The sequence below is a fragment of the Rousettus aegyptiacus genome, unplaced genomic scaffold, assembly GCF_014176215.1.
Source record: "Rousettus aegyptiacus isolate mRouAeg1 unplaced genomic scaffold, mRouAeg1.p scaffold_m13_p_11, whole genome shotgun sequence".
NCBI lineage: Eukaryota > Metazoa > Chordata > Mammalia > Chiroptera > Pteropodidae > Rousettus > Rousettus aegyptiacus.
Window position 1 is genome coordinate 4,173,189 of NW_023416286.1, and position 23,402 is coordinate 4,196,590.

The 23,402-nt window shown below is 46.6% G+C and overlaps 1 protein-coding gene across 1 annotated transcript in view; it reads left to right on the forward strand.

The window, feature by feature from the left end:
- Nucleotides 1-23,402, forward strand: part of RXFP2 (relaxin family peptide receptor 2) — a 42,908-nt gene that overhangs the window by 9,522 nt on the left and 9,984 nt on the right. Inside the window, exons 4-14 of the mRNA XM_036228421.1 lie at nucleotides 1,759-1,864; nucleotides 2,676-2,747; nucleotides 10,310-10,381; nucleotides 10,952-11,023; nucleotides 12,424-12,495; nucleotides 13,455-13,526; nucleotides 15,194-15,265; nucleotides 16,686-16,757; nucleotides 20,849-20,920; nucleotides 21,028-21,099; nucleotides 23,178-23,249. Of these exons, the coding sequence (XP_036084314.1) occupies nucleotides 1,759-1,864; nucleotides 2,676-2,747; nucleotides 10,310-10,381; nucleotides 10,952-11,023; nucleotides 12,424-12,495; nucleotides 13,455-13,526; nucleotides 15,194-15,265; nucleotides 16,686-16,757; nucleotides 20,849-20,920; nucleotides 21,028-21,099; nucleotides 23,178-23,249 (826 nt within the window). The remainder of the gene's footprint in view (nucleotides 1-1,758; nucleotides 1,865-2,675; nucleotides 2,748-10,309; nucleotides 10,382-10,951; nucleotides 11,024-12,423; nucleotides 12,496-13,454; nucleotides 13,527-15,193; nucleotides 15,266-16,685; nucleotides 16,758-20,848; nucleotides 20,921-21,027; nucleotides 21,100-23,177; nucleotides 23,250-23,402) is intronic.

The following is a 23,402-nucleotide window of genomic DNA, read 5'->3' on the forward strand; positions in this document are numbered from 1 at the left end:
GGGTTGAGGAGGAAGAACGGTGGCAGAGACACTGGTTATGACGTTTCTTGCAGTGCAGACCGAAGCTCCGTTAGTACTAACGAGTTACTGTTAACTAGCACCCCTGGGAAGAGTAAGGTAGGGGGAGACGCAAGAGGCATTTCAGAAGATCCCACGGAGCCTGGGGCAAGACCGGCTTGCAAGTGGGGGTCCTGCTCCCGTTTCTGGCTTAGACAACAGGCCCAGCTTGGATTCTACGGGATTCTTTTATTGGTAAATAAGAGTGTCCAACCACACGCTTTCAGTCCAGCAATGCAACTGCTATTCTCAGTGTCAACGGACGTTGAGATATAAACATTCTGGAGCTGACCTGTTGCGCTAATGAGCATAAACATATAAATGACATGGACTATTTCCCGAAACTTGACACATCAGAATGCATCTTTTGAATTAAGCGGGTACTCAACACAAGTTTGCTGAGTTTACGAAGAGTCAGTGAAACTGGTTCTGAAAAGCAAGTTTGGATAAAAGTGAGGAAAAAGAAGCGGAGCGATTAGAAAGGACTGATAGAGTTAAATAAAGAATGATAAAGCTGGACAGTGGGAAATGACTCTCGTTTCCTTAGGTCCATCAAACTAATATCCGTGGGATCAGGAGCAGAATCAAATGCTTCATAGCGATCCTCGAACCACCACACGCACGCACGCACTCACGCACGCACACGCACACACATGCATGCACGCACGCACACGCACTCACACACACACATACATGCACACACGTGCACATGTACACACATGCATGCACACACACGCACATGCTCGCAGTGCACATGTACACACATGCACGTGCGCGCACACGCACGTGCACACACACACACATGCACACATGTACACACGTGGACATGCACACACGCGCACGCACATGTGCACATACTCGCACACGCGCACACACGTACATGCACACATGCACACACACGCACGCATACACACGCACGCACACGTGCGTCTGTCCCCTGGGCCCCCCTCACCTGGTTTCACCATAGATTTCTCACTCCTTTGTATGCTGTTAGCTCCATCATTATGAAGGTCCGCGAGTCAGTTCCGAAGCCTGTTTCCCCTGCGGGACGCTTCCGAGATAGGTGGATCTTTGGTTTCCTCAGCCGTGTGGCCTCCGCGTCGCTTTTGCCTCCCACTTCGACTTCACGGTCAATGAGAACCGAGAACCGGAACGAGAGCGCATGCGACCTGGTCGGCTTTAATAAGGCGCAGTGGCGGCTCCGGCAGAACCTGCATCCAGTCCCTCTCCCAGCTCTAGCAGATGGTTGAAAAGGGAAAAGAACAGAATTCAATGTTAATCAACAGGCATTTACTGAGCAATCTCACTGTGCCGTTCGACTCAATTGAATTGACTCAATTATATCCGCTAAAGAGTTGCTCAATCATACTGTTTCTCATTAAGGAGACACTCAATCTTGCTTCACTGTTCGCTTTCGTTATTCAAATCTTCCTGTGGTTTCTTTCTAACCACTTGTTAAACGCCTCTGAAATGACCACCGGAAGCCAGAACTGAGATGACGAACACCACATTAGTCTGTGTCTGACTAGCAGAGAATTCTCATTTGCTTTTATCACGGGCCCGAATCAGTTCAATATCAACATGTACATGTTACACATTCAGAGAAAAGACAACCACGTCAGTTATTGGAGATAAAATCCTAATTCGAGTATTTTTTCGCCCAGTGACATCTTGCACTTTCTGCCCTTCCTTCGCCCCCAGTTCTAAACCACTATCCTCAACGCTGTGACTGCAAAGAGACGGAGCTGGAGTGTGTACACGCTGGCTTGACGTCTGTGCCCTCCGTTTCTAGCAACGTGACGTTACTGTGAGTACACTGCAGATCTCGAGCACATTTGCCCTTAGAGTCACGCGAAAAGCACGTAACCTATTCCCATCTCTCTTTGTTCTGCTCTATGTTTATGTTATTATTAAGAAATAATAAGAAACTCTCTTTTAAAAACCACCAGCCACCAGAGAATTCTGCATGCTTCTTAAACTTAGTTACATTAGCCGGGTTTCCCTTTAGTTCGCCAATGCCTGTGGTCTGCAGCTCTGGTTTTCAATTGCTTTCTGATTTACGCATTGTTGCTAACATGCCGGTATTATATAATTAAAAATCTAAATGAAAAAAAAAAAAAAGGAGCACATTCACTTATTCTAGCTCCTTTTCAATAGCGGTTATTTGAGCCTAAAAACATACAGAAGATCCGTGAAGAGACCCATAGTAACCCAGTGTTTGTGTACTGTGCATAAGGTTTCGAGGGCCTCCGGAATTTGCTGTCATATCATAAATCAGGCATTCGTGAGCAAGTTGGGATCTTTGTTGTTTTTTTGGTTTTGCTTGCTGCGTTTTGTGAAATTGCCCAGAGAGTGAGAGACAGAGCGCGATCACCGTGGACGCTCCCGTCTTTCATGCTCGCTGGCGACACTGGTCCCACGTTTGTGAGCTGCTTTCATTGTACCCTGTGGAGTCTGCGTTATCACTTGAGACGTCCTTGTTACCACAGTCCCTTTTTGATGTGCGTTAAGTGGCGTGGAGGCTCATCGGAGATTCTTTTCCCAAGCACACAGCTTCTAGAGAAGACTTTGCTTGGTCATAAAATCCATAATAAAATCTGCTTTACATGTTGTTTTAGGTCTCTTAAGAAAAACAAAATTCACAGTCTTCCAGATAGAGTTTTCATCAAATACACAGAACTTAACAAAATGTAAGTAGCTATTAAGAGTGTTTTTACGGGAAAATTCTTGTGATGTCTTGTTTAAGATGCTTGCAATCTAACGATACGATGAAATATAAAGTTGATTAACTATTGTTAAACTTATTTTTCTAAACATAATTAACATTAGAGAATAAAGCATTGAAAAGTAAATTATTTTTCCATTTTGTAATTTAAAGTGAACCGGTTTTAACTGAACTTTTTTCAGAGTTAGGCTGGAGTTGAGATGAAGCATATCGATAAGAAAATACATAGTTCCGTGCTTTTCCTCCGGGTCATTTGGGAAATGACACGGCACATCCAGAGGCACTAGGTACGCCTTTTGGCTTGCAGGGAGAGTATTAGCACCAAAAAACACTGACGAGAAAGATCGGGGTCATTTAAAACACGTGACGATAGGATACAGACTGTCTCCCAGGACGACAGCGGCAAACAGCCTCTTAGTGAAAGCGGTGATGTTAGCAATTGTGAGGAAAGTAAATGTTAATCAACAGAGCACAGTTAGCAGTGAGAAACAGTCCTCAGTGAGAAGTCAAGCGCCGAGATGCTTCCAGCATCGTCCAAGAAAGAAACCCAGGGTCTGGGACATACGATCCCTTGAGGCCATCTGTGATGGGGGACAGGAATGGACTGTCCATCTCCACCACAACTTGCACGGACTATCTTTTGCCACCGTCTGTATCAAGATGGAAACTCTCTTTGCTTTGATTCCCAGTCACCAAGCAACTGTGAGAGGACGACGCTAACTTCCTAAATCCTTCATCTTGAAGTCTTTGGGAAGTTACCGTGGATAGGGAATGAGGACACTTTAATCGGTGTGGCCTGGGATACCTCTTACTCGGACAAAGAAATTAATAATAGCAACCTCTTAAGGGTTCGGTGACCAGGTGTCAGTCCCTCTGAGCTCGGTCACCCGAGGACAGTGGAGAGAGGCACTTGCCAGGATGCTCTTTAGACTAGATTTAAAAGTTAGCAAGGTCATGTCGATGGGCCCCTCGGCGGGACTGTTGCCTTACTGTTTGGTCCTTCAGCATTCAGCATGGAGGAGAAAGTGTCTGGAACTGTGAAATAGGTTAAAATCCAGGGATGAAAATAATCAAATCCTTTGCCAATACTGGACAAATGCGCTTGGTTTGGAATACATCGACAGGCATGTGTTGTTTGCGAATTTGGGTACAGACTCCCTTGTTCCAGAAAGGAAGTCACTGAAGGGAGGTAGAGCCTGTGTGAATGCAGGTGACCCTGCAGGGGTTGATTACAGCCTCTGTAAATCCCATCTGCAGCCAGAAGCTTCATGTCATCCTGGAGCGTGTGGTCATATTGTCATGGTTACGGGGGAGCAGCTATGCGTTGGCTCTCGGTTTCCAGGCTCCTCTAGAGAGGAAACCCTACCTGTACTACTTCCGGTCTCACTGGAAATTCGTAGCATCACAACTCGTCGATTCTATGGATCAATTTGTCCTTGCACTGCCTGAATAACGCTCAAGGGAGGACAAATAAAACAAAACAACACTAGCAGAAAGGAACAAAAAAGATTCGTGTTTTAGAGTAGCTAGCTGCTTAACTTCCATTACCTAGAGTCGGAGGCGTTTTACGAATTTCTAATAAAATCTTCTTATTGTTCATGAGGGAACTAAAGTCTGCGACGTTAAATGATTTACCCCGTATCCACAACTAGGTAGTGGAAAAGCCAGGATCAGAGCCCGCATCTTCTGATGCCCAAGGTTGTGTTTCTTTTACAATAACCAGACACCAGAGATAGAAAGAAATGCTTCTAGCATCTAATAGAACCTTCTACCAACACATCCTGTCCTGCCCCATGCGGAAGTGCCTTCTATACCTTTTGCCATCTACTCTGAAGGAAGCCGACTTCTGGGGAGGCAGAGGGATCACAGAGGATCAAGCAAAGAGAATTGAAATCAGACTCCAGCCACGTCCTTTCTTGGACCACTAATCCACAGCTTTGTTCTATGTTGATATTTATCTCTCGTGGCATCTGCTAGCCCACCGAGAGACAGAATATGGACGCACTAATTTTGACAATTCAGGCCCCAATCTTTTCTAGTGAAAAATGTAGGAATTAACCTCATTGCCCAGATCAGCTGGAAACTTCTCTAGGCAAATATTTAATTCTATTTCGTCTAAGAAAACTTAGGTACAGTACGCCATAGCCTGACTTCACCCGGCAGGGGTTCTCCCGACGCGAGTTGCTATTTGATGCTTTTTAAACGATTTGATTCTCCCAGAGATGCAGAGAAAAGAGATTAGAAGACTCCCATCGACAAACATTCACCAAGCATCTATCATATGCGAAGGATAGACAGTACAGAGAGGAACCACAATTCCTTAGTTCTATATATGTTGCTTTTTAAAATCCACACAGCATTCCAACGTTTGGCGTTCTCATCTGGGCTCGGTCCTCAGAGTCTGGGACTGGGAAGTAGGGCGGACATCATTCGATCCCTTTCAGGAATGAGGAAACGCACCCTTGGAAGAGAGGGCTCGTTGGCGCAGTCAGCCAGATGACAAGTTTTAGCGCTTGGCCTCGAAGCCGGACCTGTGACGATGGTTTTGGGAAGTTCGCCCACGTGCTCCCATCCCACAGCATTGCCACCAGCAATGCAGACGTCCTTAACCAAACTGAAAACAGCTCAAGGTCTTTACAAGCATCACCCAGACACCCTGGAGCAGCTCGTAAGCTCAGCAGTCCACCCTTAGTCTCCTCTCCTCCCGACTCCTCTCCTCATTCCTCAGCTCCTCTGTCTGCTCTCTCCCAAACTTCCAGGAAAATCTCCCCCAGCCTCCACCAAGCCCTTGCCCCTCCTGTCCTTCTATGCTACCCTCTTCTTCCCAATTCTGCATTACAATAGCCCAAGTAATTGAAGTATAAAACCCAAACCATCCCCAGGAAAAGGTGTCAGGGGAAAGAAGAAACTATATGGACAACCCAGAGCTCTGGGCAGCAGACCGCAGGAGGGTAAAAGCTGGCAAAACCCCCATGTTCCTGCATTTTTCCAAAAAAAATATTTACCGATACCTTGGAGGTGCCAGGCACTGAGGCTACAGCAGGAAACAACGCATACGACGACAAGCCCACCCCTCGCGGAGCTTCGCTTCCAACTGAGGGAGAGGGACAATAAAGTTTTAAACATACGTAGTGTGCTGGAGAGCGGTGAGGGCTGCGGAGAAAACCAAACCATGAAGGGGACTAAAGGGCACTGAGGCGAAGAAGTCACACGATATGCTAATGAGCGCACCCTACCACAGGACTCCGCGGCTGCCCCGGGCTTCTCTAAGGCTCCCCCTCCTTCCGAGAGGCACCCCCATCAGTCGTCTGCATACCTCCTCAGGTATTTCAAACTGGCCATCACGCTGCGGCTCCCTCCAGGTCTCTTCTCTAAGCAGCCTCCGATCCGTGAATTCTTCCCCGAAGGTCCCGTTTTCAAATCTGTACATCATCGGGTCACCCAACTCTGCCCTATGGGTAACATGACCAGGGCGGAGCAGGCAGAAGCCAGTGACCTTTCTTTCTAAACCCCACGTGCCCTAGGCTTACGTTTGCTCTTCTCGGGGCTACTTCGTACCCTCGACTCCTAGTTAACTCCTCGAAGTTCCTAAGCCCGGGCCGCATGTGTCACCGCTAAGTGGCGGCTTCTCCATCCTGCCCTTGTGCACTTGGCATCTGAGAGCCACTCGTCCTTACTGTGTCCTTAAATGTGTCCCTATGTTCGGTTTCATCTTGTCGGATCCAGCGTTTCGTATCTGACTGAAGATCTTTTTTGGATCGTCCAACATACTCACCATTTCTCCCAGTAGTCTGCCACCTGAAAATAAGGTGAACCATCTTTACCCAGGTCATGGAGTGAGACACAGAAGAGAACAGTGCCAGACTGTCTCCCCAGGCCCCTTCGCCATCACCCTTCAGATAATGTGCATCTTTCTTTATATTGTCCATGAAAACATCCCCAGTCCACTCCGTCAGTGCCCGGTTGACCTCTAAGCAACGTCAGCCGCGAGTTTCCGTCTGCTCCGTCTCTCAAAGAAGAGCATCGGCTTGGTCTGGCTGCCCGTTTCTTGCGACTCCCAGGATCCCTTCCTCCTTGCGGTGCCGACGAACGATCACGATAGCCTGCCTTACGTTCTCACCCGGCACCAAGGCTGAGCCTCTCTCTACTTGAGCCCGTGAAGCATACGTCTTCCCGTTTTGAAAAATCAAAACCGTATTTGCCATCTTTAATTTTCCAGCTGCTCTTCCTACGTCCAGATTCCTTGGTAACGGGTCATGACTCGGGGTTCTCCCTTCCACGTCTCTCAGTTTCTGGGAGAAATCTTCCAGAACAGAGGGCTTTGACTCATTTCAAGCGACACGTTCTGCCATCTTGGGCATCTGCCCCCCTGCCCTGTATCAGTTTTAATCCCTTTGGTCCTGAGGTCATCTCCTTGGACTGAAGAGACAGGAACCCCGCAGGAGTTGAGAATTTCTATTTTCACAGTATTTCATGATGTTATAAAACAGGTCCCATCGAGCAGGTCTGGACTTTCTCTTAACGTCTTCTTATTTCTGAAACGTAACTAGGAACACATTTGCATTGCTCACAGTTTTCTTCACTGAGTTCTGATCACGACTTGGGTTCGTCTCTCAACCTTGATTTCATTTTCGTGAATCCCTCGTTCGTTCTCATATTTTGAAGACCCCCTTACTGAGCACCATACCCTTCTTCTGAGTCGGACAGTCCTTCTGGTACTCTTGTGTACCCCTTCACAGTCACATACGTTGATACACACACACGAGGACCAAGGAGCACTTGTTAAAGGGATGATGTGTAGGACTAACACGCAGGACTAAAGAGAACGTGGGCTGGATCTTCAGCAGGGAGAGCAGACCAACAGAAACAGGAACTCTGGAGGGGATGGGGGACAGCGTGACCAGGACGGTTTGCCTAAAGGGAAGGGGCGCCCTTGGGAAACGGTGGACATGTGCCGGAGAGGTCATGAATTGTGACTGCAGGGCCTTCGCATGCTGGGCTAAAGAATTGGGCTTAATTCCGTTCGACCGGGGAGGAGGCATGCCTTCATATGTGTTTCAGATCGTTTCGAGCTAATAAAGCACGTATGCATTCTTGATTTCTATTGGGACACATCCAAAAGATAACCAAATTTAACATTAAGTGAGTCTCTGGTCTGAAATGCTCTGTATATCACCGTGGAGTTGAGGTCAGTCAGGCATCTGGAAAAAGAAATTCCGAAATCAAAATCAAGTTTTATTTGTCAGATGAATAAATGTTGCTCAACTTATCTGAGTGCTTTTTGTATTAATTGGTTTGTTCATTTGAAAAATCTTTTAAAATAGCAAGCCTCTCTAACTTTGGCGAAAAAAGTTTAAGGTGACCTTTAAGAGAAAGAAAATATGATTTATGAGACTGACTATTCTACTTTCTCATGGCTACCATAGAAACTAACAGCAATTCTCCTCCTCATTGTAACGTAAACCTTATATAAATGAGGAATTCCTGTTAAATGGGGTTCTCGATCAATGCAGTCAACGGCAACAGCACGTGATTCAAGGCTCGTGAATACACAATGTTGCATTAAAAATAGCCGTTAAAGCATGCCATTAAAGCATATATTTGCTTTAGTTTCAGGTACATAAATTCCTGGTGTTTCTGCTTAAAAAGTCCTGACAGCTGAGACAGCGGGAATTCATGAACCAGAAAGTTATTCTTAGAAAAGCCATTCGATGTAAAGTATATTCAATGGACTCATGTCTCAGCTCTGAACAAAGAGAGGCTGCCACTTGCCAAATTGTCACGTTTCCAAATTTCCCCTCACATTCTCCAAGCTGCTCTTCTGCAAAACAGAGAGCAGATACCAGAGGATCGAGTTAAAACTCAGTGGCCTGAGTCTGAGACAAGGAACCAGGGACCCTAGTTCTCCGGGGATGCCAGCAAGCCGACTAAATAGACCAGAGGCTCTTGACTGTTTAAGGAGGTGGAGTCTTAACTCTTGGCAGTGAAGGCAGGTAAGCTCTACACATCAGGCGAGTCACGCAGCTCAAAAACACAAGGTCAAATCCACAACTCATGACCGCTCCCGTCTGTCCAAGACTGACAGCGCATGGGTGAAATGTGCATCGTGCTCTTGAGTTAGTTGCCTTGAAGAAAATGTAAGCAGTGCGAGGTAGGTAGTAAATCTTATATGTAAGGCGGACTTCAATATGCCCGTTCCTTTTCTAGTTTTGTTTGCCGTTAGAACAAAACGCATCGTATTAACTTGCATTCCATCACTCCAAGGCCGCGAGAATGCTAAAACAGATGCTGATGCGTATGAGCTCATTCTATTCACGGCAGAATCCATGCGGGACGTGAAGGGTCTCCTCACACACGTGGCGCAAGGGTTGGGGGTTGGAATGGCACCGGGTCTCGCTGGGCTGCACGTCCACTTTATAGGATTCGAACGGATGCTCTGGGCATCACCGCGGATGTAATGCACGCGCTCTGTGGTACCAACCTTTTCCGCCTGGTGGCACACAGAGAAAATGACATTCGTTCAACACTTGGGGCGAAAGACGAGTTTGCTGATAAGCGGAAGCTGATCTCGGCTTTCCACAGGTGCCTAGAGGCCCGAGGGCGTCGATATCCTGCCACACCTGTAACGCGTTCACGCTTCAAAGGCTGGGCGGCTTTGCCAGGGAGTGATCGTGGCGAAGCCAGATTCAGAGTACAGCCAGGCGCCCACCGAGCACGTGTTCACCGGTAGTTTTGCAGAGACGTGTCATAACAATTAAGAGTGCTGTACGATATTTTAGGAACCGAATCAAATCCAGCTAAGAGACAGGGAAGTCATTTAAAAGACTATGGAGTCGTTAGTTACTATTTTTAGCATGCCTATTTCCTGTCCCTAATGGCCTTTGAAAAGGTGAACTCCAGGCTAACCTCCCAGTGTAGAGTGAGCGCAGGAAATGGAAGCGATTTGCTTAGCTACCCCTAATGGTGCTCTTCCTGAATCCTGTGCATCGCTAAATTGCAGGAGAGGTTAAATTATGGCCCTGGTGCCACATCGGTGAACTAGCCACAGTTCCAGCACTCAGGTCACTGGTGACCTCGAGCGCCTCACCAACTGGCTTTTTGCTTCTCACTTGGCATCTCAGCATCGAAAAGAATATGACTCGCCCCCGGCTTCTTTCATGGGCATGGAATGAAGAGGGACGAGGAGCAGGGGTGACCCTCGGTGCTGAGAGGTGGGCCAGCCTCTCACGGAGAGCGCTCCTGGGGTCAGAGCAGGAAGGCCACTCTGCTTCTGGTTCCCAGAGAGGGACTGGTCCCCTCCTCACACACGTCACACTAGAGTTCAGGGGCACGAGTCAGAGATGCCCGAATCTCACTGCACAGGTGCCACAGGGACAGCCATCTGTCCCTGGCGATGCACGGGAGTATCGGGACTCCGTAAGCCAGACGCACAACCGGTCTTTACGTAAAGAAAGTGGGGGGCACGTTCGACACCCGGCTGAAACATGCAGACGTAATCACGTGACTCTTCTGTCTCATTCCTCCCAGATTTCTTCAGCATAATTGTATCAGACACATTTCCAGGAAAGCATTTTGGGGATTACATAATCTGCAAATACTGTGAGTAACTTCTTTACAATTATATTCCGAGTACGATTTTAAGTAAAGGTCAAAAGGGTAGAATGGTATCCTCTTGACTTGGTTGTAGAGAAATGGGAAGACTAGGTTATCACCAAGTACTTAGATTCATTACCTCGCTGAAAGAATTAGTAAAGGATTCCTAGCTTCACCAGGAGACAGACATAAAGGCTCCCTGAACCCTGTCTTCTTAAGTGTAGGTCATTTCCACACTATTTTAGCATTTTTTTCTAACCTGTGCTAACTTACCTACATACTTGCTCAAAATACTAGTCAACTAAGGGTGTGAAAAAGGCCAAAAGCAAATTTCATTCCCCATATTTCTTCTACTCTATCCTCTAACATAATATAAACTCCCAACATACTATTTGGGGCCACTTTCCTGCCCCTGGCTCTAGGCTCGTGGTGCTCCGTGGGTCCCCCTCTGTAGAACGCCTTCAGAAACAGACACCCCCCCCTTCATGGCCATCGCAGTGGCTCCTATTTGAATGCCATGTGACTGAAACGGAGAGTCTCGAGCTTGCCTAGTTCACTCATTCGCGCTGTTCGCAGATACCTGAACCACAACTGCATTACGGCCCTCAGACCCGGAGTATTCAAAGACCTCCACCAGCTAACCTGGCTGTGAGTACTCTGGCTTTTCCCAGACCTCCGTCTTAATGATGCACAGCAATGCCCGCCATTTCCATCTATGTGTCTTGTTCACTATACTTATTTTTCTGGTCGTCACGTAACCTGGAGCACTGCGCCCAAGTCATTCAGATAAGGGCGTACCCAGCGGTGGCCGTGGGAAGAGAAACCGGTGCCATCCCCCTCAGGTGGCCTTGTCAGCCCGGCGCCGGGCTTGCCGAGCCAGCCGGCCCACCTGCGTGTGTCTGTGGCCGGGTTTCTCGCCTCAGCTCTTCTGGCGCTTGGCCCCGATAACTCTGACTGGGGGAGGGGAGTATGTCCCGTGCATTTTCTTTAGCAGCATGTGTGGCCTCTACCCCGCGAGGTGCTAGTAGCAGTTGCCTCCAGAGTTGTGACAACCAAAAATGTCTCCGGACGCTCTCAAGTGTCCCCTGCGGGAAATTGCTGACCTAGAAAGTAAGCGAGTTAAGGGCTGTGTGACTTCGAGAGCGTTCGTAGAGAAGCCTGAACTCATGGTGGCTCCTGGCGTCTCCCCACCCTCCAGGCGGGGCCCGCAGCTCCACCCAAGGGGTGTCACGGCAGGTGCCTGAGCAAAGGGCAGTTGGACGCTCTCTATGTGCTGCTGTTCCCATTGCTGTGGGTGGCTCACTAAGGGCCTCAGGCGCGGCGCGGCAGGTGGCTTTCCCCCTCTGCCACTACGGCCCCATCCTTCTTAAGAGCCATGTTGCGAGGGTCCACTCTCATGACAGACGTAGGGTCACCTCCAAGGCGCTGGCGCATAGTAGGTGCTCAGCGTCACACTCTCCTCCAGACCCTTCCCTCAGGGCCCTCTGGGAGCCAGAGGAAATGGTACCTGGCTTCAAATGCAACAGGAGAGAAGGCATAGTCCCCTCAGTCTAAGTTTTTTTTCTGGGAAATACCGTGTATACTTAAGAACAGTGATTTGACTATATAAATATTTCCACTGTTTCCCCCAAAGCTCCGACGGGTCTGTAAAATACGCCATGTAAACAAACACTGATACCACAGACGCATTCACGATTCCCTCAGAACCTTCCCTCGTTCACTCTTCACTCAGCCGAGCACTGGGTCAAAGCGCTTACGGATTCCATGTTCGGCCCATAAATAAATAAAAGCAGCTCGTGCGGGACCCAAGTGTCCGGAGGTGAAGGGTAAAACCCGGCTCTGTCTGCAGTCAAAGGCGAGGGGGCCTCAGGGAGTGGCCCGTCCAGGGGGATCTGCACGCTCGTGGCTGAGTTTGGAGTCGCGGGGAGAAGGCAAGGTCCTCTGGGGGCAGGGAGGAGGGTAACAGGTGCCAGGGGCAGGCAGGGCCCTGCTGGTCTTAGTTCACAAAGGTGTCTCACGGTGGAACTGTTTGTGATCTGTTTTGTCAGGATTCTAGATGACAACCCAATAACCAGAATTTCCCAGCAGTTATTTACTGGATTACATTCCTTGTTTTTCCTGTAAGTAGTTACCTACCTTCCAATACATCCATCTCTGCGTCACAACGACGTCTAACACCGGTTTGCAAACAACGCTTTAGAAAAGTCAAGCCCGCTGCGATTTTCGTTAGTCTAAACCTTTCCAGTCACTGTTACTGCTGTTACTTCCTGGCTGGGGCTCACAGTATGTCTGGAGCCTACCGAATGATTTCATTTATTCCTAAGGCATATTTTTATTTGCAGTGGTTGACCAAAGATAGTGTTTTCTTTTCTCTCCGAACTACATTTAAATCTGATAGAATCTCCCAGGAGTTCAGCCTCAAATGACACTTTAAGCAGAGGAAAATGTGCCTTTGCTCAGCGAGGGTCACTGGCAATTCCAAAACTGTTGTCCTACAACAGAGCCATTTTCACAATTACGTTGTCACTGTTTATTAAGAGCTTGGAGTGGTTGATCAGCAGGGGACTATTATGTTCCTTTGCAGCTGATCACAAAGCACTATTATTTTTCCATTTGTCAAAAGGGACCACGATGTCACAAATTAAATGTGCTCGTGAGTTGTTTTCCTTCCCCCAGATGTCCCCTATGTCACTGCTTAGATCTAATGCTATTTCCGGTGTGACCTTTTTAATATTATAAATGATTAACGTGTCCCTTAAGGAGAAACTTTGGATGTATGATGCTGGGAATGAGTGCAAATTTGAAGTTCATGAGAAAAATGGTCGTGAACTTCAAAACGATCACCTTCTATGTATTTTTGTTTCAGCTTATAAAATTAAACCGTATAACGTCCATTCCTAGGTTACGCGTCTGACCGACGCATTCGTAGTTTCTTTGACCATTTTGAAGTTATGTTAATATTCTTCATCCTTATATGTCGATTTCAGCGTGCAAGATTCCACCTTGTAGAAATAGTAAAAACACTGCTTCTAAAGTGGCTTGTCATTTTGTTTCTAATTAATGCCTTCTTTGCGTAAAGGTCTATGGTTAATAACTACTTAGAAGCCCTGCCCAAGCAGATGTGTGCCCGAATGCCTCAGCTCAACTGGCTGTGAGTACGCACGTTGGAGCTCATTTGTTATTTGCATAGATTATGGAAACTAACGGTGAAGTTAATTCACGGTTCTATAAAAAGCCCATCTACGCTTTTTTTTTTTTTTCCCAAAACTGAAATCCAATCATGTCACTTCCTGGTTTAAAAATCTTTTGAGAGTTCCCACGGGTGTGATGGTAAAGTTCAAACTTCCCCCCGTGACCCCCCCACGGAGACTCGCTGTTTTCTATCCCTCACGCCGCCCGGTCCCTCTCCCTGTCCCCTCCCCCTGCCCGGTCCTTCACATGTCTTCCTTCCAGATGCACCGAACCACGGCCCCTGCGGTTGGCTCCCAGAGCACATACATTGTTCCTTCAGCTCGAAAAGCCTGGCTCCTTTGATTAACTCCACTTCCTTCCCAAGCTCACTCAAACATCACCTCCAGGAAGCCGCCCCTGACACGCCAACCAACTTCAGTGCCTGCCTCTGGCTCCCCCGATAGCACGAACAGACTTCTGCCACGCCACCCCCTTTCTACCCTCACTGTACTACCATCACAGAACCACCGGTCCGCCTGTGTGTCCCCTACCTTCTAGAAATTCCATGGGGGCAGAAACCTGCCTCATGACCTCATACTCCAGCATTTAGCATGGTGATCCGCACGTAACGGGTGCCCAACGAACCTTCCTTAAATGAAAGCGCTAACCTATCTCCATTCCTTGTTAGCTTTCAATCAGGACTTGTTTACACATTCGTTTAAAGCCCTTCATGGCTTCGCCACCGCTACCCACCATTCTCTGTCATGTTCATTTTCATGGTCCTTTGAGACAGGCAGTGCGGTCGTGGGCAGCGATTTCCTGCCCTGCGAAAGTCCCTAGAACTTTTCTCATGTCAAATCAGGGCACTCGATCCCCACAAGACGATACAACTTAGCACTTCAGCTATTGGTCCGCTTGGAACCAGCCTCAGAATTACTAGTGATGGCACTACTGGGTGGCCTCGTGTATACTTACCTTTATTTTTCGTGTTTATTTATATACCTGTTATCGAAGGCTTTTAAGGCACAGAGGGCTCACTAAGGCAGAAAGAATGGTGGATCTCCCTCGCTCAGGTCGAGGAGCAAATCCCGACCCTGGGGTAAAGGATTTGGAAGGTAACTTTGGCCTGAGCCCCTCCTTCAGCAAAATATAGATAAAAGCACCCAGCACGTGCTGGCAGAACGTGAGCTGTCACGATCCGTCATGCCGTGGTTAAGTGTCTAGGCTGTAGAGTTAGACAGATCTGGGTTCGAAGGTCGATTCTAGCACTCACTGGCTGTGTGTCCCCTGGCTTGACAAAACATGGCAGGAGCTCTGTGTTATGCACTCGGAGTAGTACCCCACGGCGTGAAAGCCCGATAAGTGACAGGTACTGCTATTATGGTGGCAACATCACAGTGGCCAACGGCATGGCATCCAGCACACACAGATGCTTGCGAAGTGTTGGGCTTCCATTTCCTTCAATCTTACTAAGTTCCGACGTCAATTGAAAGGCGAAAAGAAGCATAATGAGAATAATCGGGAGGAAAGCATAAAACTTGGAAGGAAGTCAAAATGAAACTCAGCGCTAGATCAACAGAAAGGGTCTCTAGGCATACGATCTGTGCCAAAACATTCAACATCTTTTTTTTCCTCCGTGCCTTGCAGGGATTTGGAAGGCAACGGGATAAAGCGCGTCACGAATTCCACCTTCCTGTCGTGCAATGCCCTCACCGTGCTGTAAGTACTCAACGGACTTCGGTAAACAAGGGGCCGCCCGATAGGTTTGGACATCACCAGGAAACATTGACAAGGAATTTTAAAGTAGCGTCTTATTTACAGCCTTGGTGAGAGACAGCACTACTCAGAAACGCACACGTGGATTTACTGATTTTGGCGCTGGGGCCGAGCCTTCCCTTTAGCTGCCAGCGTTTAGGTCTCCAGCTGCTCTCCTTGTTTCCGAAAACAGTCACCATCTCTGTGCGTCCTCTTAGCCGAGCTGGTACCTCAACCCACGAGCGAGGAGATGAGATCATGCGTGTGAAAGTGGTTAGCTATACGACGATCGTTATTGCCAGTGACGCTTATCACCTGATGCCCCACTCGCTCTCTAAAAAACATAAATACATAAACGAAAATTTTCTCCTAAAGGGAAAAACATCTAATGTGTTCTGATTGGCCAAAGAGTCTGACCGGTGATTCTGATTGCCGAGTACGCCTTTGGTGACGGCAGGGAGGCAGACGGATTGGTCGATTGGCACATTTGCACTGGTAAACTTAAAAACACGTGTATGCTGCTTTTGCTTTAATCATAGTTTACCGTGCATAGCGCACACCTGGTAATGGAGGTCGGTTGGTTGGATGGATGGCTGGAAAAGAAAAATCGCAGTCTATCCATTTGTGGCGGTGAAATCAACTTTCTCCATTAAACTAAGAGCCAGGGCTGTCGCTGGGGCACAGTTGTCCGTCAGAGGGCAGATGTGCCTGTTTGATGAGAGGAGAGGCTACCCCACTCAGGAGATGCAAAGAGTTTCTTCCTTTTGTCATGGATAACAAGAGAGAGCGCGGTTTGGCTCGGCATAGCTTTTGAATCACTTTCACACCCATTATGTCATCCTGCACCTCCGGGAGGCAGTTGGTGGCTGGCTCCCCCTTTCCGCCACTTCTGGTGGAGAATTCCGTTTCCAGACAGAGGGATTGTAAATCCACCGTGACCCACCAGATTTAAAATTCGTTTGTGGCCCCAGAAACTGCTACAGGGCTGGCTCAGCTTTGCTCTCTCTGCCCCTCTCCTAAGAAACATGCCTTCCATAGGGTTCCTCTCTAAGGTTTCTTGAGGATTTTTAAACAGGGTCCGAATTGGTTGTTACTCGCGTGTCTTTGGGGAAGAAACACTCGCTAAAATAATGAGAATCTGGACAAAGTGTAGCTTTGTAGACCGCACTCAAGCACCTCAAATTACTCATGGCAGCGTTTCCTGGAGAGACCTGGTGGATGTCCTCCGGGACAAACGCCTGCCTTAACTCTCACGCCCGAACCCACCCCGCTCTGAGACTTCGCAGGAGGCTCAGCAAACCCCACTGGATCAGTGGCCTCTCCAGAGAACTGGTTGTTGCAGCAGACCCAAACCAACAGCGCTGACTCTCGCCATGTCTTACAGGTTTCTGCCTAGAAATCAAATTGATTTTGTTCCAGAGAAGACATTTTCTTCATTAAAAAATTTAGGAGAACTGTAAGTAGCATTGTCTACTAGGAAAATATGATTGCTTCTTCCACGATGATAAATTGAAATGACTAGTGAGACTGCTTTTCCACTAGTAGCAATCAAAATCCTGTAGACTACTGGATATTCGAAATCCATTCAGAAAACCAACATTATCCTAGAGTCAAAAGCCATCTAAAACCAGACGGTGAGCTCGATGTGGTTGTAGACTACTCTAATTTTCCCACGATCTCCTTTGGGTGATTTCACGTGTATGTGTGTTTGGGAATAAATGAGTTTTCCTAGCTCCTTAAGCTGAGAGCTCTTTAATGGCTAAAGTTAATTCTCAATAGACGCTTACCGATTGAATAACTGACAGACTGCGATATTATTAATTAATTATAACGGAACGCGGGAACGAAGATGCTCGTTATCCCTTGAGAAATTGTGACTTCTAGAGCAGATAAAGCAAATACTGAAATCTAGAATGAGAATGAGGCTTAGGCTCATTGTAAAGTATTCAGAGAGCCCATGGGACCTTTTCTGTTCGAACGTACGTTTTGTAGATCTGAGCCTTTTAAAAGCATCTGTCTTGCTGTTGCTTCAAGGCTACCCACGTAATTGTGTGTCATTGCAAGTTAAAATTAAGTATTTCTTGTTACGACAGTGCCGATTAGTATAAGAAACTCCCCATCCTGATCTGAGGCTTAAAACGGAAATTAATTTCTTAACCTCTCCCCCATTCTTTATACCTGCTTTTGAAACCCAGAAAAGACTGAGGGAAATAACTCGATGAGAGTAATTGGAAAAATAATTCATAAGTAACTAAGATACTTTAATCTAATTAATGAATTGCATAAACCGAATCCACAAATATTTATTAAGTGCCTAGTGTGTGCGGCACTGCTTTAGAATGAAACATATTACAAAAAAAAAAAAAAGGCAAAAAAATTAAGGGCAGCTCACTCGGGAGAGCTCCCTCATTTATCACGGGGGCCTTCTTGATCAGACCTCGGGTTTGGGTTTCGGGGCGATGAGGACGGGCGGATGGGTTTTAGATACAAATTTCAGGAACCGGTGGTATGGAGTCCACATTCTGAAACACTTCCTACTCCTCCTCTTATCCGACCCTCGGGCAGACCCCCCCCCCCCCACTGAAACAAAAGGCCCCATTAAGAGACAGGAGCTTGCTTTTGTAAGACCACTAGACATCCCAGTCCAAGGCACACAGTGTCAGTGAGATAAAGGTTAACTCGGACAGGCCTTTCTGGTCCTTGAGTTCACAGAAGTGTTGGGTAATGCCACTGTGTCTTCGTGACGGCAGACCCCTCCTGGAGAGAGAGAGAGAAGTGTGCTCACGTGAGGCCCCTGAAGTCCTTTCCCCACAAAGACCAGCCTTCATGTTTCAGTGCGACACTGTGCGGGGCGATTTCTAGGTGTGCGAGGTCGCCGTCGCCTTGCGTGGCGGTCACGCTCTGGCCCGGGCGTGCGAGTGGCCGTCGTTCCACGCCACGGCCCAGGCCTGCTCCTCCCGTCTGGAGCACCGGGTGGCAGGACCTCTACACTTAGATGTCACCGTGGCCCCTGGAGAGCAATCTGTTAAAACTAAGCCTACAGACGACCCTTCCCCCACTGCCAGCGTCTCGCCCTAGACTTGCCATCTTAGCGGCGCCCGCGGCCTTCCGGGCTCGCCGGCTCAGACCGCTCCCTTCCCCTCTAACTCTCTTTCTGCTTCACGTCCTGCTGGTGCCTCCCTGAAGCCCTCTTTGGCCTGCCCAGGGCCAGAGCCTCCAGCCGGGCCACTCCTCCAACTCTGGCTTCTGGCGGAAATGTCATCCCATGGCCCAGAGCATGTCACGCCTCTGTCCTGGTTAACAGTCTCCCTCCTTGTTGCATGCTGCTTAGCACGGTCCCTGGCACATTCTCAAATGTCCGCGTTCAGAAGAATCGCAGCTGTTGGCAGGCGCCACCTGCCCTCCCTGAGCCTCTGACGTGATAACTCCGGGCATGAAGCAGGGATGCGCTCTTTTTATCGGCCTCCTCCTCATTTCTGTGCCCGGACTGACTCTGGGAAACGCTGGCCGGAAGCTGTCCGCGGCCCTCGCACGGCCCCCACGTGCTCTTCCGGGCTCCCATCCTCTCCACCTCCCCATCCCTTCTGCCCTCCACCTGCGCTGACCACTCTCCACCTGCTGAAGGAGTCACTGACTTCCGAGCGTCTGCTCCTCTGACCCTGCCCGACCCTCAGCTGAAAGGCTGCTGGCTCGCCTTTCGTTCCGTGGCCGTCATCGACCTTTGTCCGGACGTGCCCAAATGTCCCAGGCCAAGTTCAAGGACTCCTTCCTCTGTTTCTTAAAAAAAAATTTTTTTTTTAAGTTTTCCAATTAGAGTTGGCATTCAATATTATTTTATATTCACTTCACGGGCAGAGCACAGTGGTTACACACGAACATAACTTACGAAGTGATGCCCCAATTAGTCTAGTCCCCACCTGGCACCACACGTAGTCGTCACAATATTGCTGACTATATTCCCTGTGCTGTTCTTACATTCCTGTGACTATTTTTTTAGCTGCCAATTTGTACTTCGAAATTCCTTCCCCTTTTCACCCAATCCCCCGAACACCCTCCCATCTGGTAACCATCAGTTTGTTCTCTGCGTCTATGCGTCTGTTTCTGTTTTGCTCATTTGTTTATTTTGTTTTTAAGATTCCACATATAAGTGAAATCATATGGTATTTGTCTTTCTCTATCTTACTTCACTCGGCATAATACCCTCTAGGTCCATCCATGTTGCTGCAAATGGCAAGATTTCAATCTTTTTTATGGTTGAGTAATAGTACATTGTATATATGGAAGTTGTTTTATTTTATTTTATTTTTTTTATCTAATTGTCTATCCATGGCCACGTGGGTCTTATTTTCTTATCCATTCGGCCATCCTCTGTCTTTTGATTGAAGTATTTAATCTATTTATATTTAAAGTAATTATTGATAGCTATGTAGTTATTGCCATTTTATTATTCATATTTTTGATCTTCTTCAAGAAGTCCCTTTAACATTTCTTGTTATACTGGTTTGGTGATGACAAACTCCTTTAACTTTTTCTTGTCTGGGAGGCTCTTTATCTGTCCTTCTATTCTAAATGACGGCCTTGCTGGGGAGAGTGATCTCAGGTGCCGAGCTTTGCTTTTCATCATTTTGAACATTTTGCGCCCGTCCCTTCTAGCCTCTGTTTCTTCTCTGTACTTCCGTAATATCACTTGCTTCATTCTTTCCTTGTTCTGCGATTGGGCATTTACTCGAATTGTAAGCTTCTTTAGAGAAAGAACTGTCTTAATAATTTATAACTCCCAAACATCCATCGGCAGCTTCAAAGCATCAGAAATAAATTAGATCTTTTGTTTGACTCTTAGGCAATTTCACATCTGTTTTACTTTTCACATCTCTCCTGACTCAGAAAGGAGATTTTGGACTCTTAAAGCATCCTGATTCCTTTCGATCCTAACAAATTTCTTTTCCTCATTCTGTAAAAACACTTCCCTATAATTCTGTCTGGATCGAACAGTCCTATTATATTTAATTCTAAATTCTCAATTCTTCTAAAAAACATAGTACCATATAAAAATGTGTGAACTTACCCATTCGAGATCGTCTGGGCAGATACTGCACATACAACAATACTAGCTTAGTTGGAATGCGAAATAAGTAGAAAACATTCATTTTGACCTCAGAAAGCTTATAATATAGTTGGATAAACAAGATATCACGTAAATGAAGCAAGAAGGATCACAGAAACAATGAACGGTAGTTATGTACAGAGAGTACCTAGAGTGGAGGAAATTAATTAAGTAGATACTGAAGCCAGGATGGGAATGTGCTGGAGAGGGATTAAGAGGAAATTCCAGACAGGAACTGGATGAGCAAAATGTCACATGTCTCGAAGTGATGGAAAACATGTCTATTTGGCCGACTCACCCGGCCTGGTTGCGTAACAAATTATCAGGTTGGTTAAATTGAATCACATTTTCTGTTACATCAAATGGGACAATAATTATGAAGAGTAATAACTGTGTCATTTATTTCCAATGTAACTGTTTTGGGTTTTCACTGTCACCAACAGGGACCTGTCTAGCAATATGATAACGGAGCTTCCAGCCCACACTTTTAAAGACTTGAAGCTTCTACAAAAACTGTAAGTTCTCCTTACCACTGTCATCAGCTTGAAACAGCAACGTCTTGAGCGTCCAAAATAATAACATCGTGATGCCTCTTTTCTTCTTCCTTCGAATGGTACAAAAGGAATCTGTCGTCCAACCCTCTTTTGTATCTCCACAAGAACCAGTTCGAAAGTCTTAAACAACTTCAGTCTCTGTAAGTGAAATGTGACGGTGTGTCGATTATTATCTTAGTGGATATACTTCACTTAGAAACACGTCTAGTTTTCAATGGCCATTTTATGCACAGGAGGGCTTTTAATCTGAGCGTGCATCCTCAGACAGTCGTGAATGCCCTGGTTACCGTCACGTAGGTCCTAAATGACAACAATGTCTCTCTCTCTCTCTCTCTCTCTCTCTCTCTCTTTAATCATTTAATTCTGTGTAAAGGCCATTTCTGTGTTTGGAGCTACATAGAGCTCCTTCTTGAAAACCAGATTCATATGGGAAAATCTCGTCCTATAGTTTTTGCGAAGAATTAAATTTGCAATCGTTTTGTTACTAAACCATTGGTGAAGAACAAGTTAAGTAAGAATTACCTGCTTTTGTCTTTCCCCCTCCCCTATAGCAATCAACTTGCTGTCAATCTGCAACACGTGATTTTAAATTTTCAATCAGTACAGAAAAAAATAGTCCCACAAAGATAACATTCGGACAATTACCTCTGTTTAGTATTTTAAAATTTCAAACACGTTCAGTTGCAAATGGTGCCAAGAAGTCTACCAGTCATCCTTTGAAGTTCATCTCTTTCCCATAAATCACCATTGTCAAATTTTCTCTGTTTTTACATGACAGCATACTGCATTACCCACTCTTGTTCCAAAGCTTTTCTTCATCAAATCCCAAAGACCGAGTCTTAATATCACGTTTTAGCCTTGCTAAATAATTTTCTATTGAAACCGAATGCAACATTTAGATTCTCTCTCAGCAAGCGTTAGTGAGTAGCCACTGCTGAAGGACTTGGTGCCACTCTCAAGAAGCTGGACCATAAATATATATATATATATCGCGTTGTTTTTAGATATAAGACTAGACCTTGGGAATGTGGGCAAAATAATTGTTCCCTTCAATGACCACATACCAAATTCTGAAAGGCAAAATATCCAGGTACCATGTCCTGTCTTTCTGCAAAGTCCAAGTAGTAGCGTTATATTTACTCTGTCCTTTTCTTTCTTCTTTTCTTTACTATCTCATTAATTTTTTTTTCTAAAGATTCATTTAAGCATATTACATTTATTGGCCACCGACCTTTTTATAGCACTCACTGTCTTAGGCACTCAGGGTATAGTGGCGTCTGCTTTTTGGAAACTAGAGGCTATGAATCCAATAATCACATAATCCACGCAAAGCTGAAACTGTGATAAGTCCAGGTGAAAGCCAGAGAGTGAAAGAAAGAAGGGAGGAGAATCCTTGAAGGAGGACTCGGGAGGGGCTCACGCTGGACGGCTGGAGAGCCAGGCGCACGCGCCTCCTCTGTGAAGGCTTCAGGGGGAAGTGAGTCGAGAGATTCTTACACAGATTAGCCAAAGAGAAATGGGATGAGAATCAGACACCTTTCAAAATAAACCCTCAAAGTAAAAGGCTTCTGTCTTTTTAGATTGTCCTCTCTCCGACTCTGGCTCCTGAGAACATGGCGGGCCCCCCTGATCCATGCCATCCTAAATAGGTCTTCAAAGAACCCATATTTGAAGAAGCCTCTGAACACATCTTACAGGGCGGGGAGAATTAAAGGAATTATGCTTCCCACGGTTGTCTTGGAAAACAATTGTCCTGAATTGGGGTTCCTCTTAGGCTTCCACGCTTTTCCCCTTAAAGACGCACAGGCCAGGAAAACTGTTGAAATCCGGATTCTCGCAGCCTCGCTGCGGTGAGGTTCTCAGGTCTAACGTAGCGGCTCCTGTCTAAAACCCTCTAGCTCACACTCCGTGGTTTCTCAGAGAAAACCATCAGGCCAATTTCATAATTACACCACTCACCAGCACCATTTTTAAACGAAAGCCACGAATGAAAGTGTTGTATTAGAATGTGATTCCGCACATGAAGTGACGAAATCGGCTCCGACGTACATAAATAGAAATGGTAATTTTCTATGACAGATTAATTGTGAAGTCCTCATCCTACTTCGAACTGGTAACGTACCGTTTCGAAGCGTGTGGTATTTAGGATATGCCAAAGAACGCGGTTGTGAAAAACTGAAACCCTAAAACCGTGAAACCTTTTGTGCTTGTTTTGCAGAGACCTGGTAAGGATAGAGATTCCAAATATAAACACACACATGTTTCAACCCATGAGGAATCTTTCTCACATGTATGTATGTATGAAAGAACAGAGAAGACCGCATGGCGAAATGTTGCAGATATTTTAGTGCTAACTGCCTAATGTGTCATTGCAATGTGTTTTTTTTGTGTGTGTGTGTGTGTGCAAGAAAAGTCATTTTATTGAGAACTTTTTAATTTTGTC